Consider the following 19,366-nt stretch of genomic DNA (forward strand, 5'->3'; position numbering starts at 1 on the left):
ACTGCTTTATTAAGCCAAACTTGTTTTAGTACCTACAGTGTCCCTTTAAACCAGTTAGTTGTATAAGATTCCTTCCTATCCTCTCTTTTCCTACCTGCCCTCTGCTCTCTTCTCTGATCTATCCTCTCTTTTCTTACCGGCTTGTCTCCTTCTCCCATTTTTTTTTTTCTGTTCACGTTTTCATGAAAATCTTCCTTTTTATTCCTGTCCCCTTTTCTCTTTCCTTCCATTGCCTCTCATCCCTTTTGTTTGCTCTTTCTCCCTTCTTCTCTTTCCATCTCTCCTTTCAAATTAACTTTGCTCTGTGTGTGCAAGCACGCATGTGCGTGATAGTTTCATAAAATGATTTTAAACCTTTCAGTCCATATGTTGATAATGTGTTTATATTTTTCCAGTTACTATCTGTACATGTATGACAAAGTCGTGGCACCAAATGTATCCCTCTCTGCCACGACAACACAATGCAAAGACGTCAAAACTGTAAGAAGAGACACAGAACCAAGCAAGCCTTTACTGGCTGAATCTGTGAAGCAGACAAAGACCAACAAACATAAATCTGCTACCTCATACCCTGACCTTTCCATAGAGGAGCAAGAGAGAGCAGATCAGAAAACAGATACAGTGAGCAGTAATGGACGAAGTAAGTCAACCTGGAGTAGCAGAGTTAGATACATTGATTAACAGCTTAGTTTTCTGTTGATATCTGTAGATCTGTAGATGTTGTAATGTGTGTGATAAAACCACTGAAATGGAATTCATACATCTTAAGAATGTGTTCAGCTGCCGTAATGCTTTGTGTGCCGGACTAGTGATCTGCACATTGGTTTGCCATGTACCATCCTCACTGGTGCACAGTGTGTTAAATCTGAAAGTATATTTGTAGCCTTTATCCCATTTGATTTCTTTATGTGGAGGGATCGAAGATCGTGATTTAAGCGTAAATATTTTTTTCCCCCTTTCCTATGGAAATGGCAGCGTTTGACTCAGGAGTTGTGTTTTTTTTTTTTTTTTCTTTCTATCCTAGATGTTTGGAGATACTGGTTATACTACCTAAAGAGGAAGCTGAAATGTATTCCAAAAATAAAAGAGAAGCTAGCCAAAATAAATATTTCCCCAAATCACTGTTTTAATGAACCATAAATATGATGAAATAATATCATGTAACGCTGATCCTGCTTTGCTTAAATTGTTTGCATGGATTTATAGTGGGTATACTGGATGCTTTATGCATTAACACACCTTGTTTTAATCTCCTGTTGGTCTATAACTAAATAGAAACCCTTCTCCCCCAGCATGAGTAAACTGAGAGTGGGAGTCCTGCGGCAGTCACATGTCGGCTATTTCTATCCACTGAGTTATACATTCTGTCAGCAGCAATAAAAGATAAACTGCTTGTCTCCAAGTATTTGCAATTTTACTGTTCACTCTATAATCTAAGGCATAAATTTGAAAAAAGATTTCAGCAATCATAGGTCATAAAAGATGCAGGGGAATGTATTACTTCTAGCATTCCCACTTTATTGCATTTCCAATATCCCTTTGCCAGGCAAAACCACTGTTTAAATTGCAATCTTGGTTCATGGCTAGTTCTGAATTATCAGGATGTGTGGAACTAACATATGTGTAGACATTTAGCTTTACATGTGTTCTGTTTCCAAATCATTCCTTTTTTACATCCGCTTCTCAACATCCAACTCTTCTTTCAAATATATAAAGAGGTGTGGGGGCATAGCATGGGGATGGAAGTGTGCAAGTTTAAGAATGAAGGTTACATTTCAACAGAGAGATCCTTTATACCTGCATTCATGGAATCCCAACCTCGAGGATCTGACAGTACTCCCGTATCACGGATCTATTAAACTGCAATATTCCAAAGGTTCACCAAATTGATTTGATAGGTGTGTTTTGTGGGCACCGGACAAGAAACCTTTTTACAGGCCTGCATCTGCCACATTAGGGGTAAACATCAAATTGCAAAAACAAATCTAAAATAGACTAGTGAAAACAAGAAGCTAAATTGGAGACTTTTTGCAACACACATATATTTTAGAGTAATTTGTGTAATTCTGTTTCAGAAGCTCAAAATTCACTTGTTGGTGTATGATCCACCTTGTGTCTATCATTATGGCAGCTGATGGCTTGGTCATCTGAAATTATCCTATATACTACCAAGGTTACTAACCTTTGGATTATTTGGAAAGCTAAATCACTTTCTAGCTATAATTATCGGCTTCTTATATCTCCTTCACAAAATTGTCCCACACTGATATTTCTATGCAACTTCAGCCATTGTTCATGTAAAAGGAAGCTTTTAACGTTTCTTTCAGTGTATACTATAGTGTAGCACATTGCTCTTTTAATCCTATATACCTTTGGGGCATTCATATGTTCTTCATATGATTAATATAGATACTGTTCTTGTTCATGCTGTGTTGAAGTGTAAAAGTCTCATTGAGCTTCATCAGTTACAATGTTATATTTATCTTGTTCCAGAGCCCAGTTCTGTGAATGGGGAAAAGAATGGTCCAATTTGTAATAAAAATACCGTGTGTGAAGATGACAAAGGACACATTATGGAAGAAGTTGTTAAAACATTCCTCAAACAGCAGGAAAAACTAAATTATATTCTCCAAAAGAAGCAGCAAATTCAGATGGTACGTCTGCTTTACAGTTTTACCAATTACCTTCATATGGTATCTCTCCTTATCAAGTGACAGAGGGGGGAATAAATCATCCTGTGAAATAAAATGCTCATCTTGTTAATAATTATACTTATTACTTATAGTTATATGTAAAATTGCACTGTAGCAGCCTTGGTATACAAAGCAATAAGTCTGTCCAAATAATGGAAAGCGAGCAAGACACTCACAAACTTAATCCCATTTGTTAAGCATATGGTTAGAGACGTGTCTGCACCTTTTTTCAGTTCCTATCATGTTTCAAATGGATCTTTCCTCATTGGTTGACCACTCAGGCTATACAGGAACACTTCTACTTTTTAGAAAGCAATCGTAATATTAAACGCAATAATTGTTAATGAGCAGCCTTTACATATTCCACGTGCACCTACTGCACTAAACACAAAGCTTCATGGGATACCTTAAGCTGGCCCACAGAAAGGAATAAAAATACCAGGACGGTCCCCAATATCTTAAATCCATTTTGTTGTGTCCCTTTATGAGAACCAATTTGGCCATTCTAATTTAACCACTAAACACCCTCTCTTTTAATTAATTTTCTATTTATTGTCAGAAGAAGTCCGGTCCAGGAATGGAGTGTTTGGCGTAAGCATTTGTATCATGGTATTGTCATTAGACCTTAGGGTGGTTAACACAGCTTCTAAGCTCATATTGCTGTGTGAGAACCAGTCATAGCCCTTAATTCACACCTAAAGCAGATCTACAGCCTCTGTAACCAACTGTAGTCCTGTATCCTGTTTTGCATGTTCCTAAAAAAAAAGTCTCTATTCCAGGAAGTTGAAATGCTAAGCAGCTCTAAAACCATGAAGGAGATGACCGTGGAGCAGCAGACCTTGCAGAAAGAGTTTGAATCGTTACAGACGGAGCATATGCAGAAAATGGAGGAATTGTACGATGAACAAAGGGACTTAGAGGAGAAACTGAAACAAGTCAAGAAACAAAAGTGTTCGTGTGATTCAAACCCAGACAAAGACAAAGAAACACAGTATGCAAACCAGGTACAGGTGGAAACCAATTAAGAATTTTATGATCATATGGAACATGCAGTTGGCTTCAGTAATTAAACTGTTTTAATTCTTTGAGTGCCAGAGGGATAGTCCGCACATTGCATAGTATTCCTCATCAGTATGGCATTCAAAGTTTATCAAATGGGTAAAAAAAAATGCATTTTTGGTTTGTTATAATGGTACCCTTTGTTGTTTGAAATACAATCTGGGAAATACTTTTTGCAACACTGTTCCACTCAATTCTTCAATTCAATTGAAAAACTTCATTAAAAAAAATTCTTACTAAGCAGCCATATTTGATTTGTGTGACTCTGCATTGTTATTGCATATTAGCAGTCAATTACGTAGCATTTTAGGGAATTGCATATCCATTTATAGATTCTGTCATTGGGACAAATTGACTGACGTGTCACAATAATATGACATGAAATATCTACTAGTATGACTCTTTAAAAGCCTATTATCCAGTAACTGGCACCCCAAAAACATAACTACAATAGCTAAAAAGATATCACAGTATAAAAGCTAATATTTGCATTAATGCAATGTTTGCATATCTTCTTAATATATTTTGAAAATACAATGAAGTCTTGTTTTGTATTAGTTTTCATTCTTTGGTGTATTTTCTTTATTATCCTTCTTTATCATTTTATATACAGTTTTTTTTTTTTCTTGTTAGAAATTGATGCCATGTTAACCACATTTAAAACCAGAAGGTTATTTAATCAAGCTTGAATTTTATGACTGACATTCATTTTTGTGTGCATTGGGTAATTAGTATTTAATGTTTAACAAGGTCTTATCTTTCCTATTCAGTGCATTCAACAAAAAATTCTTTACATAGCCCCTGTCATTGTATTGGAAACATAACATTTATATTTGTCCCAATAATGGAATGAGTCTATCGCCCCCACAATTAACTTGTCATGCCTTGACAATCTGATTTTCTGCTCTGTAACTACCATGCCTTGTGTTTACATTGATGCAGCTGACAGAACTGCGGCAGAGACTGGATCAGGCTGAGGCAGACAGACGGGAGCTTCAAGATGAGCTGAGGAAGGAGCGGGAGGCCCGAGAGAAGTTGGAGCTCATGATTAAAGAGCTTAAACTTCAGATTTTTAAGTCGGCCAAGGCCGATAATGGGGAATAGGTGACACACATTGCAGAAAAGTCATTCTGCTTGAAACAGGGTTTGTTTTTGTGACCTGGACTGAAACAAGAGCATCTCATCCTGCAGCATGATATGGTGTTGACGTGATGTGGTGAGCAGCCACCTTGGCCATAAAAGGTGGGAAGAGACGGCAATGTGCAATTTGTGATAACCTTTTGCTGCTGATAGATTCATCAATGTTTTGACACTTCCAGATAAAACACACTCTGCTATCTAAAAGATATTTTGTTTTGTATGTTCATCGTGCCCTCTGCAATGTGTGGGAAAGATCACTTAAAACAACAACAAAAAGATCCAGGGAATTCCGGGATTCTAAAGCAAACTGAGGGTATTTGAAGTTGTTACTAAATTTATACTCCACTCAAATCAAACTTTTGTGCACATTTATTTTGGCAATCTGAAAAGGTTCGAGGTGGACCTTTTGCGCTATAGTGCATATTTTTACTGTACTTTAGTTCCCATTTGACGTGCTAAATTGTAGACGACTTAAACGTTAAACAACTCTCCAGCTCTTTAATGCTCCATAATGCTGCTATGGCTTTTTTTTCCCATGGAGAGAGGATATTGACATTTTATTTACCTGCAAAATAAATAGAATTCCTCTGCGTTGGTGAAAATCAGGGCATCTGGCATTGGTTATCTTCCAGTGTTTTGTAAACCATTCCTTATTGAATGGAAACTCCAAATTATCACCTGAAATAAAAGAATCCACGAAGCACTGATTATCTATGCATCAGTGGCTAGAATCCCTAAGTATTCGTAGAGTATCTACATGCAGGGGATAGATGACTGGTATGTTTGTTTAATTTTATTCATTGTTAGCAACTTACCATTAAATGACTGGAGGGGAAGCTCTGTATTCTGAATTATTGAACGCCAGGCAGCAAGCCAGCAGAGATGGGTGAAGGAAATATGACCTGCATAAATATTAAGTCCATTTCAGTTTCTACAGTGAGAAACCCTATCTAGGAAGCATTTCTGTTGTTCCAGAGATAACTGTTTGGAAATGCTGCTGTAGAGTAAGCAATAAATCACGGTGCAATATTTAGATCACCGCAATATATGTCGGCTGGGTGTAATTTACAGAGTAATCTGATAAACAGTGGTTATACAAAACAAAATTTCTAAATGCAAAATTGACCTGACCGGTAATTACAATGTATGTTTAGATGGAAAATATTGTGACTAATTCATGCCAGCAAAATGTTTTATTGCTTATTTGGTGAAGCTATTAAAAGAAGAAATTCAAAACTACTTCTACAATGCAAAATTAGGAAAATAACAATATGAAAGCTTTGAAAAAGACTTACATTTTTTTTTTGTCTTTATAAAATATTGCCACTTTTTTTTATTATTTTTTTACTTTACACATTTATTTTGTTTTGTTTTTTTAAAACCCTCACACCTTTTTATTGTGTGCACAAACTTTACTTGTGAAGGGGAAATTGTAAAAAGAAAATATATCACAAATGCTAAATATATTATACACTATGTTCTATTGATAGCCGCAAAATGACCAGTCCAGTACATAGAATGAAGATATGTTGAGTGTTCTTATTATGGATCCAAATAGTGGACTTGTCTGATTCACCCTGGCAGGTGGCATTGCAGGGCTGCTGACAACACAAAGTTGACAACATTATGGAGTATTTACGCGTTTATATTTTTTGTACACATTTATAATTCTTTTCACTGACTACAAAAAGAGCCAAGGATTGCTTCAGGTGTTTTGTAGTGAGTAAGGGTTTTTTCACTTTTTTTGGGGTGTTAGATGGGGGGGGTGGAGGTGTATTTTTTTTTTTTTTTTATTCTTTTTTTTTTTTATTTGTTTGTAGCCTATTTAGTATTGTATACAAAAATGAAACATTGTTTGAAATGAGTGGTTCTAGCATGGTAAAATTTCCTGAAGAAAATAAAAAAAACTAAACAAAAAGAAAATAAGCCATTTCCAGCAAATTGCCATAATTGTCAGCGTAATTTTCAAAATAGTTAAAATCAGAGGGCAGCAAGCATTGCCCAGCATTTAAAAGACTTTGGCATGTTTATAGCCAAAATTTTGCACTCCTGCTACTGGTTCATGAAGAGTACTTAGCCAGAGTCCCAATCGCTAAATCTTGATCGGTGCGTTTTCTCCATGGAGTACCACTTGATTATATAGTTTGATTCAGTGGGTTGGTTTATCCAATTATTATATGAATGTTTTGATATAAATATATATGCACAATTGTTTGATGAGGTTATGATATTACACTTTAATCAAGTACCCAAGGATTTTTTTTTAATATTTCTTAATTGTCTGCCTTATCAAGCGTCCTGCCTCAACTTTATCACATCATATGCCTGCCATTAAATCTGGACACTTGCAATATTGCATTTACAAACCAGAGTTTCTCTGTAGCTTAGAACCACGTCTGTTCTATAACGCTGTACTCCTCTCCTTTGGGGGGGACCTTTAACCTGGTACAGCATGTTTTTAACCTTGCTGTATTGGTTCAGCTCTATAACTCTATAACTTCCAATTTGCTTCTTTTTTTTGTTTTTTTGGTCATAATTTAATCTGTTTTATGTGTATTTATTACTGTTTTTCATTATTTTTGGCAACATGCAATTTATTTGTAGGAGTGTAAATAGAAAAAAATATATATAAGTTTTAATAATTTAATAATGTTCTGTATAAAAAAAAAAAAAAATACTATGCCTTTGTTCTATTTTCTACATATCCATACACTAGAACTATATAATTGTATTTGGTAGTGCCATATTTTTATTTAAACTCGCAGAATACAAATCATTTTTCTTTTTGTAGAACTGTATATATTGTAAAGTTTTAGCTGGATCACTTTGCTTGGGAGGCATCAGAAATCACTGCATTGATCGCTTACATCATGTGTCAATCCAATGCACCGTTTTTTAGATCAGTTGTAAAGACAATACTTTGATATTGCTACGTGGTGTATTTGTAACAGCATGCCTATTTTGTAAATTTAGTGAAAGGTGCGATGTTATGTTGAACGTCTTTTGATACTAGCGCACATTTGTATCAGTTTTTGTTTTGTTTTTTGGGGGGTGGGGATGGGAGAGCGACAAGATATTTTTTTTTCAGAATTTGCTGAACCAAGACTATAGAAGTCATTTGGTGAAACAGACTGCAGAACTGAGACCTCTAGTTGAGGATTATCCACATGCCTGCAGAATCATATGCAAGTGAATCCTTTTTAGATGTTTTCATCTAGCCATTGGATAATTGAAAAACTTGACCCCTTATTAATGATGTAAAGTGGAAGCCATGAGTTTGGGTGCAGACATATATGGGGATTTGCACTGTAATTCTGCTTAATGGGATTTAGAAAACATATTTAATTAAAAGGAATTTCAGAGCAAAGCCATATGAAAAATTATCTTTTTCTTGATAAGTCTTTTGGATCTAGTTTATTTTAACATATTTGCAGTTGTCCACAGTGGCTTAAATATATGTTACCTGGCCACTTCTAAGTATGTAGTAATGGCTTAAATATATGTTACCTGGCCACTTCTAAGTATGTAGTAATGTTCCCTTCCGTTTGTGGTTATGTATTGAGATATCGTTGGTAGCTGTAACAGCAATAAGGTGCTGCTAGTAAGGAAAAAAGCTGACAAAACTGCAATGTGCAAAGATTGAATTACTCAGGGATGCAGGAGCTAAGCACTTTGAGGTGTACTTACTTAATAATACAAAAAAAAAACCCTCAAGGGTTCACATAGCAAAACAAATTCAGAATAAATATAACGTGTAATAGGCTGCAAAATCTCCTATTTTTATACAATTTGGTAAGTGATTACATGATCAATGTAGGTTTAAAAGATGTAGAATGTCTGTACTAAGAAAGTTTATTCAGATAGTGTTTAGCTGTAGCAAATATTGTAAAACACCTAAACTAATTAGTCCTGTAGTCCCTAATAAATGTTTGTCCTTATTGTAACTGGGGTAATGGAGGCTTTCAGATCTTAAATAGAATTAAAAAAAAAAAAAAAAAAAACAGCTGTTGCTAACCTTTGATTTTAAATACTTACATTTAATTAAAGGGACACTACCAGCAGGTAGATCACTAACAATAAAGCTCAGGCTTTAAATAGGAATGTTTTTATATTATTTTACACTAATTCTATAGAAAGCCCCATGGCAAAGTTACTTCATTGCACTTGCAACCATCTGTACATTTAATATAATTTATTTTTGTACCTATTTATGACTGTAGTGGCAACTGTGTGTCTTTGTCAGAAGATACCAGCTCTACAACCCACTTTTAGTGAATGGCATTTCCCCCAGTTATTGGTAGAGAGTGTGCTAATCCATGGCTACTTCCATCTTTTGTTGTTAGCCTCTCCTCCATGTTGTTTGGCTACTGGCACTGCCACTTGGAGCTACAGTACTGTGCTACGATGTTGGGGAACAGAGCTATACCGAACTATTAAAACGATGGGTAAATGCATGCAAATCATTTACGTTTTATAATTTGTTTTTAATAAAGAATATTTATATTTAGCCTATGGTGGTAGTGTCCCTTTAATATGTAAAGTGGTAGAGCTGGATGAAGCAATGCATTGCAGATAGTCTTTCAGAAGGGTTAACAAAGACCAAATTTCAGCTTACTGACAACCCCACTCCGATCCATTCTTTAAAGCATTGTCTAGAATTATAACTTATGTCCCTATTATACAAATCTAGTAACAGTCAACGATGCCCCCTCCTCCCCTGATTTTGTATTAGAACCCTATGCAATAAACATGTAACATCGTTTTACTTCTATAGAATGAAGAACTGCATACTTTAATGATGTGCAAATCCAAAACAATGTGTAATAGTCTGTTTACAGTTGTTTCAAATTTACTATTTAGATCCCGATAGCCAGACTCCCAATAGCCCCAATGTGCACTGGCCATGACCCAGTGTTGAGCAGTAATTGCCACAAATCCAATTGCATTTACAGCCAGTTCAGGGTGTTGTATTTTGTAATATACCATGGAAACTCAGGTTGTGTTTGTCTTTGTGATATTTATTTAAAGTAACATTTTAAAAAAATATATATATATATATATATAAAATACATATATGTACAGAAATGAAATAAGAAGATTGGAATTATTATTATTATTATTATTATTAATTTAATTTTCCATTATTAAAGAATTCTCTTAAAAAGATTACATTACATTTGTAGACTGGTTAATGCAGGGCTCCAAAATTGAAATTTTTAAGTTACTAGCCAGGCCTGAGACCAGTGCACTGCTTTCCTTATATGGAGGTTCAGTGTGTGATCGAACGGTGTATTTACATCACGCAAACCCACCAACTCCATATCAGCAGTCCATACTGTCCCCTTGGCAGAAGTAGTCCACTCTCTCCCCCCATGCTTTCCTCTGTGATTTCAAGTCCATTACCTACCCCATGGCAAAATAACAGTAGCATACTTTAACCCTCCCCTTACATCTTCCAGTAGTAGCTAATTCTCCTTCTCACCCAAGCCCTCTTCTTTCTGACCAATTATGATGCATTCCCTATCTTTCTTCTGATGGCAGAGGTTGGAGCGGTTTGAGGACAGTTGTGTGGAGGGTGCTCCATGTGACATTACACAGAATTACTGCAGGTATTGCACGGATTGCTACATGGAGCGCATTGCACGTGGCTTCACTCTTACCTGCTCTGGCAGTCATTCTGGCACTGGAGACTCCCAAGATTGATAAAGCTGCAGCCTTTTTCCACCATTGACTGGAGTACAATAAATTGAACTGCAAGGGCTCATTTACAACTTACAGGGCAAGTGCAAGTGCGCCCCTAGCCTAGGAATATCAGTTTATATAGATTGATTGCAATTCTTGCAGCACAGCATATGCAAATAATGATATGATGCTTGCTAATGTAATCAATAAGATTGAAACTCGACAAAATCTGAATAGTCCTGAGCACGCCCCCACCGTGACAATCATTAGATAGCGGCCGTAGAACTGTCACTTTGGGTATTCACTGCCAAGTTTAGAAGAAAGTCTATTGATGGCTTGGGAAACCTTTTGATTATGTCTTAGAGCCTCTCGTATTGGAGCCAGTTGAAACTGAAATTAGGTGAACTTAGCAGTGCTATGATAAAATCAAAGACTGTGAATTCACAAAGTGCTCACAGCTCATGTCTGTCTTTATGCCACGAGTGAAATTAGAATGTTATCATTTTTAACTTGGTAGCTAAACTTCAGGGCCCAGTGAATAGACCTTAGGGAAACTTTCCAGGCCAGAACAGATGGGTTTACATGTTTAAAACAGATGTGAGTCAATTAGAGGCTCATCACGTAAAAGAAATGAGCAGCGAATTAGTGTGCAGTTGCAACATAGCAACAATGACTGGAAGCTGCCACTTATATTTTTCATAAATCTCTTAAATTACCGTATTTATTCTTATCTAATGTGCATCTTTATTGGCAAAATATAATCTTCAAAATTTGCATTTTTTTTTGTGTACAGTAAAGCTATACCTCGTACTTCACAGCAGTTGTGTCGTCTTGTACAAATGTGCTTTACATTCACCAGCGAAAAATGTTTTGGTTTCAAAATTTTGGTGCGCATTAGATTCAAGTAAATACGGTATTCTGTTTCTAAAATAAAAAAAAAAATTGTAAATTCTCAAGGATGTAAAAAATGCTCTAAAAAACATTTACAGGGTAGCTGATACATAACATTATGTACACATTCAAAATCCCTCTGATCTATGAGGACACACATAAGTGATCATTTACTTAAATTGCTTAAGATAACTTGCTGTTTTGTGGGGGTTTCAACCTATCCATCTTTCAATATATTATATTGATGAGCATGCAATAAGTTTTACATTTTTATTTCTAAAATGAAAGGAGCTGGTGCCATTATTGAACTACAGGGCCCCAACACATTCACAGTATCTCAACCAGTCCAGAGTATCAGATCATCGGTAAGTTTAAACCATAAACTGCTGTTTCTCGTGAACACCATAACTATTAAGAGTAAGGTTTTGTTCTTTAAGGACATCAATCCTTACAGGACCAAAATCTCACTTTCTATATCCAGACCAGAAATGACTGGGCTGCATATTTTTGAAAAAAAATGTTGGTTAGTATTTCAGATGACTTATTGTATGGAAAACAGCTTCCTAATAAGGCATGAATATCACGAGGAGTGTATACACTACACATTTTTGGCATATTTGGCAAGGGCAATTCAATAAATAATACTAGTGCCAAATACCAAAATGTGACTTCCCATTATACATGCATGTTTTCTAGTTTGGTCCCAATGAGCACACACTGTAGAGAGGACTGGAAAATGAAATCTACAAATATGAACTGCAGAAAGTAAACTGGGAATAGTAACGTTCTTGCATCTTTAAATTATGTGACAAAAAGTGAATTTTTCTTAAACATTAAAAATTCCCCTAGGAATAATTTATATTCCAAAACTGTTCATGTATTCTAAATATGTAAGTTTAGTGTATCTACGACCTCTTTGACACTCCTGTTTTCTATCCAATATTTTGGAATATAAAGGGGCATTATTGGAAGGCTGAAAGGAAGTGACTTATTGGTAGCGCTACCCACTTATATGACTCAATTCAGCTTTGGGGTGAGCGGAATAGTAATTCCCACCCTTTTCAGCCTTATTCTGTGCAAATCTCACCCACATTCTAACCTTTATTCACAGTGATACTATTTATTTTCCATATTTTCTGTTAAAACCGCTTCTTATATTCCATTGTTGGAAGACTGCATTCCTTGCGTTTCATTTCTCAACACCCTTAAAGCCAAGTGTTTTAGTCCAAATACCCCCGCACTGGTTAATTTCAAGTCTATTGGCCGAAATAGTTCAGTGCAGATAATGATGGAGAATATTTCATTCATAAGATATGTATTTATATTGCAGATAATATTATCGTAAGATTTATTAAACATTTAACAAATAATTTATATATAATTTAAAGTACGTTTACATGTGATTGTTTTTTTCTTTTCTCTGAGTGAGCTTCACACATATATATTTTATAAATTTTAAAGTCTAATCGAACTAGTGCACATAAAAAAAAAATCAGCAGGGAATTCAGTTTATTTGCTCAGTTTACAGGGCCCTTATAAGCTCCCTGGAAGTCTGAGCAGAATGAAAGCTTTATGGGGTAATAGATGTTTAAAGTGATTGTTACTCTTATCACTTCACTACTGCCCAGGATATAATGCAATAGGGTTTGGTAGCATTTTTATATTAGCAGCATCTTCCCATATAATGTTGGCTAGATTGTGTTTGAAAATACGGATGTTTACGATTTTATCTTGTGAGACACGAGCACAGATGTATTTGCAGTACTGGAAATCTGATAAGATGATATTGAAGTTACCAGTTCCATAGCGAGACAGTAGAATGAAGCTTTCTACAACATTAAATGCTATTATTGAGACCACTGGCACACGTTAAAATTATAAAAGAGTCATTGCAAAAGCAGCAATAATCTTCAAGATCGAAATAAGCTAGTTACCATGTTTGCAGAAATGTAACGTGTGTCCCCTCACTTTCATACTTGAATATATTTGTTTGAGTTCTCCTGGAACATTGGCAGATTGAAGGCCAGTACATATACTTTTAAACTGGTTTGCCTCAGGGAGTACACGGTAAATAATACAAGGACTCACCTGGGTACCATTTTGTCAGTTTCCTCAGAATAATTTTTTTTTTTTTTTAAAGACATTCCGTAATTGCAGTAAGTGAAAAATAAAATATATTCGAACCATACACATTCTAGGTTTCCAGTTTATAATATGTGGACACATGTCCATTTGTATCACATCCTATTCTCCAGCGGTGGAATCACCGTTTATTCATAACATTTTACATGTAAATTCTATAAATGCAGTCAGTGAGAGAGCTATTTATATTAAAGTCTACAAGTCAATAGCCAACAGACTATGAATAGACAAACCAGCATTGCATCAAAAACACTCTGTATCCATACAGGATTCATAAACGGTACTATTAAAAGAAAATTATATATAAAGAGACAATATGTTCTGCTGTTCTACACAACTTGGAAGTAATATATGTAGCCAAAACGTTCTGAAACATAGTGAGATGCCACTAAGCTAATAATAAAAAAAAAACTAATAGGAATTATAGCTAAAAAAAAAAATTAAAGCCATAATGCAGTCTCAAACTGAGAAATATCTCTCCGTTTAGCAATTATCTATTATTTTTTTTCTTTTATTGAACGTCATAACTTTTTAATGTCTCAAAATACAAGTGAGCTTTATGATCCACTAATGTTACTGTAGAAAACAAACTGAGATTAAGCTAATCTCCTTCTGTTTAGTAACCAGCATCCTGTTGAGCTGCACTGTCCGTGCAATGAAAAGGTGGGCTTTTAGGCTTGTTCTTGTTTTGCTTGCCCAGCAAGCATCGATCAATATGTATATTGCTGCTTCTCTGTGTTTAATCCCATAGAATCTGCAATTTTAAATGCAATTTTGCACAAGTAGCTGGCACCCCTGCATTAAGTAATGCATAAACACTGCAAACATTTTGGATTGTATTATTTCAATGCGATATGCCCAATAGAAAAGAGTTCTATTCCAATTAAATGCTTCTGATGGAAGTTGTAGGAGGGGCAAAATTAAAAATAAAATCTTATTTTTCAGCAAATGATATGTTTAGGTTCTCATGCATAGTCTTCAAAGGTTCTTTATGTTGCATGGTAACATACTTTAAAATGTGAAATGTTGAATAAAGCATGTGCAAAGCTTTGCAGACTTTGTTAAATGTGATAAACGGAAAATGTCTAAAGCTGAGATATCTTCCAATTGCAATGAACCCAAAGATTTCTCAGACTTAGAAAATTTGCCATTATTGTACAGATCATGTTTAACCCTGTGGGTGGTGGGTTAGCTCACACTAACAGGGTTAAACAAACTGTGATTGTGAATTACATGACTCAGAACTGTCCTCTACCTCACAAGTAATTAACAGGTGTTTTTATATGGTTCAAAAACAAAATGCATATATCTGGTCAATCAGTTTACAAAACGTGAAATAATATAGACTATATACATAAAATATATATATATATGTATATTGCAACATTACATACTGTGCTTTCAGCTTATACCTCAAAATGTATTTTTGTGCCATTCTCCATTGTCATTTCCTTGTAAATATTAAATTCCAATGGATTATTCAAATCTTAATAAAATTATAATGTGGTGACTTTCATTTCTTCAAGGTTTTTGTTTTCTTTTTGTGTGCTGGATATGGTCAGTGGTGCTGGTAAAAGAGTTGGTTAATAAGGAAAAAACACTCCTATTTACTATAATTGTCTTTTTCTTCCAAGCATCCTGATTTCAGTGAGGCAGTCTCAATTTTCATCTCCTTTCCAAACTTTGTTCTCAGGTGTCACACTCCAGGGAACTGTACCCAACACGTGTAGCTCATCTTTAAACCCTACACTCAAGGCTCTACGACCCTGTAGTGGGATGGCTGAGATTATTGACAGGCAGACCTGCCAGCCATTTAGGTGGACCTGCCCCCTTTTCAGGCAATTCACATGAATAATCATCTTCCATACACTCAAGATTTTAGTTTTATCATTGCAACATTTTTTTCTTGTTTAAAGGTTTACTAAAGGCTCCCAGACAAGTTCACCCAATGCAGTGGTCTGGGTGTAGTGGCCCTGTAGTTTTAACCCTTCAGTGTAAAAACATTGAAGTCACATACTTCAGCATTGAGAACTGAGTCAGACTCTGTGCCCAAACAAATGCTTCTCATATTGGCCTTTTTCAATGCATGCACACTAGCCTCCTGATGTTTACCTAAGGTATCTGCCATGAAGGCGAAGAGCAGGATGGAGATGAAGTAAATCTCACTTTTAAATTTTAACAGGTGGAGGGAGGATAAATTATAAGCTATATTAGAATTAAAGCGATTGCATTCCTAATGCTATAATGTTCGTGTACAACAAACCCAAAATGCCTTTGATTGATAATGAATGGATGTCAATGATAAGAGTCACTAGACTGATGAAGATGTTGCTGTTCAGGTATCCCCAAATCAAAGACCAAATCAATGAAAAACCTTTTTAAAACAACAAATTTAAAGAGCAAGGGAAAACAAAAATACAATCTAAAAACACAATCAAATAGCAAAATGGATTGAAAAGGGATAAAGTGGCTTTTGTGTATCGGAGTACTAGATCTAAAATACAATGAAACCGAAATATCATTTTAAAGTGTGTGCATATTACATAATTTAGGATGAAAATTAAAAGGTCTGTCAAATTCACCCTATGCTGTTGATCCAAAAGAAGGCAAAAAACTAGTCTAGCCTTTTCGAATTATGCCACAAAAAGGGAAATAATTCCTTCTTGACTCAATAATAGCAATCACATTTCTCCTTGGATTAACAACCTGTTCACATAAATCACCTGTTCGATTTATAAAGAAGCAAAATGATATCTTGAATCAATACAGTATTGGAGCTCCCTGTACTCCGGCTGGGTACTTCCGCCAAGGATTGCTTCCTAGCTGCAACAGGGGAAGACCTCAGCGCTTCTGCCCAAGTTGCCGTGGCTTTGCTGGGGTTCTCTTGGAGCCTCTCAGTCCTGGAGAATGATAGGGGACTTGCACTATTCCCTCACAAGGACTGGATGACCCACAGTCCTGGGAGCTCTAGTTATTACAAGGACTTTCACCGCTGAATGAGCTAGAACAAGGTGCGGAGTAGTGAGTAGCCTTTCCCTTCCCAGTAACTAGACAACACATAGTTCTGGGAGTACAACTGGTTTTAATGGGACAAACTCAGCTTTTTATGCACAGACCCCAGCAGGGGGTCTCCATTTTATTCAGCACAAGCCCCTCCCAGGAATCTCTAAGCCTTTGAGATAATTGCGTTAATTACTGGTAAGCTAATTATCTCCCAGGAACAGAGAGCCAAACACAAAAATATAAAAGTACCCCAAAACATAATAAAAACATAAAATAATCCCACAAATAATACATCTTAAAATAGCCCTGACCTGAGTGCCCAAGTTGTCCAAATAGCGCTCAGATCCATGCAGTGTAGGGGGAAACACCATCGTGTTAAAGTTCTGACCGGCCGCACAAGTGGTCCTATGCCCAAAATAATTCCAGGGCATTTGGTGCTTTTGCTGCTCAACTTTTGAAAGCTCCTGCGGCCGCATTATGGGTTGTTCCCCTTAGTCTCAGGCACCTTCCCTCCAAAAAGGGCTCTCCTGGCAAAACCAAAGGGGTTCAAAACTGCGAACCAAGTTGTCCGTGAACCGCACGGTCACCTCATGCCAAAAACTGTTCCATAACATTCGCGACTAAGTCCCGCTGAGGTGACCGGGAACCCACGAAAGCCTCATGACGAAATTAGTTCCATAGCGGTCATGGCTAAGTACCGCTGATGAGTATTTGTAAGTTTGGTTCATGCAAACGGCCGTCAGAGAGCTAGCATTCGGTTCCATTCACATGAAGGGAAAGTGCCGAACCAGGGGCACCCAGGGAAAGTTACTATTGGCGGCTGGGCAGGGTAACTCCCAAACGGTGTCCCAGCCCTGGACCATAGTCGGTGGGCAGGAGGCCGACCTTCACACTCCTCCAGGAGTCCATGGCAAACATACGTGGGAATGAGCATTGGTCACAAATACCACTTTTATATGTGAAACACCTTACTAGCTTTTGCAATTGAAGAATAGTATTGCATTCTGTTGCCTAGTTTGTGACCTATAATTGTTCCCAAATCCTTTTTATTTAATATTATCCTTAACTGAACCCCATGTAATGTATAAGTGGCTTATGGGTTCATGATTCCAAAATGCATGACTTTGCTGCTATCTCTATTAAATCTCATTTGCCACTTGCCTGCCCAATCCCCCAATTTATCCAAATCCCTCTGTAGAGAAATATGTTCAGACTGTGTTATCTTACCTAGTTTTGTATAATCTGCTAACACTCTTTCAATTCTTTCAATGCTCACTTCAAGATCAATTTATAAACCGATTAAAGAGAAGTGGACCCAGGACAGAATGTTTAAGCACTCCCCATATCACTTTGGAAATATTCCATTTACAACTACTCTTTACATTCTATCTTTAAGCAAGTGTTCTATCCAAAAACCACAATTTTTCATCTAAACCAACTGATTTCAGCTTTAATAGTAACTTGTGTTGAACTGTATCAAATGCCTTACCAAAATCCAAGCAGATCACATCCACTCGATCACCCTGATCTATAGTTCTACTAACTTCTTTATTGAATGCAATTAAGTTAGTCTGACATGACCTATCTTTCATAAAACCCTGTTGATTCCGGCTACTGATATTTTTGTTCAAAATGAATTCTTGAATATTATCCCTTAACATCCCTTTAAATAATTTCCCAACCACAGATGCTAAGATCACAAGTCTGGGTCTGTAGTTTCTGGGTTGAGCTTTTCAATAATTTTTCAATAAAGTTACCACATTTGCTTTTCTCCAATCCTCTGGTACGATTCCAACATAGTAGGATATCGTTTCCACAGATATCTACACATTGTTAATACTTTGTATTCACTACACAACAGAGGAAACTGTAGATATATTTACAAGGTTATTTCAGGGAATTTTTGGTGAATTCCACAATTTATTCCAAAATAGCTCATCTGGAAGCATTCTCCCAGTCAGTTATGCTTCCACTTGTGCTACATTGTCATTCTGCTTTGATTATCAGTTTAGTACACACCCCTGTCAATATTACAAGTATAGATCATAATCCGTTTTCTATTCATCATACATCTGTGGGAAAAATGCAGCAGCAATATGCAGAAACAGCATTTTCTTTTACTAAATTCCCAACAATTAATGATTTAGTACATAAACCTGTTTGTGTCCTAACAAAATAGTGCCCTGCATGTGTCCAAAACAAAGCTTTTTTTACTGTATGATCTATATTTAGGTTTATGACAGACTGCCAGTGTTCCACGGTGTAAAGCAGTGGTGGCAAAAAGGTAGAGAACTACACTATTAATTAAAGGACACTATAAGCACCCAGGCCACTTCATCTTATAGAAGTCATCTAGGTGCAATTTCTCTGCAATGTAAAACATTGTAGTTTTGGAGAAACAGCAATGTTTACATTAGAGGGTTCAGTCTGCCTCTTGTGGCTGTCTACCAGTCAGTCACTAGAGGCACCTTTTGGAGTTTCATGGAGCGTGACCCAGCCCTGAGGGACATCAGCACTAGAATCAGGTAAGTACCAATGCATGCGGGTGGCCTGTGAGGGAGGGGGTGTGCCGTGGGAATTATAGTGTTAGAAACAGTTTTGTATTCCCAACACATTGACACGCATGCGTATTAGGTCTCCCCTGACGGAGGGGGTGGAGCAAAGCAGATTCAAGCCAGCGCGGAGCCACATCACCACTGGACCCAGGTAAGTGACAGAAGGGTTTTTAACCCCTTCTACACCATAAGGGGGGGGAG

At 36.5% G+C, this 19,366-nt stretch overlaps 1 protein-coding gene across 1 annotated transcript in view; it reads left to right on the forward strand.

Moving 5' to 3' along the window:
* The window catches only part of SKIL (SKI like proto-oncogene), a 41,213-nt gene extending 35,776 nt beyond the window's left edge, over positions 1-5,437 (forward strand). The window contains exons 4-7 of the mRNA XM_063441041.1: positions 396-640; positions 2,494-2,654; positions 3,473-3,697; positions 4,695-5,437. Coding sequence (XP_063297111.1) covers positions 396-640; positions 2,494-2,654; positions 3,473-3,697; positions 4,695-4,856 — 793 coding nt within the window. The 3' untranslated portion in view covers positions 4,857-5,437. The remainder of the gene's footprint in view (positions 1-395; positions 641-2,493; positions 2,655-3,472; positions 3,698-4,694) is intronic.
* The last annotated feature ends 13,929 nt before the right edge of the window (positions 5,438-19,366 follow it).

This window comes from Pelobates fuscus, chromosome 2 (assembly GCF_036172605.1).
Source record: "Pelobates fuscus isolate aPelFus1 chromosome 2, aPelFus1.pri, whole genome shotgun sequence".
NCBI lineage: Eukaryota > Metazoa > Chordata > Amphibia > Anura > Pelobatidae > Pelobates > Pelobates fuscus.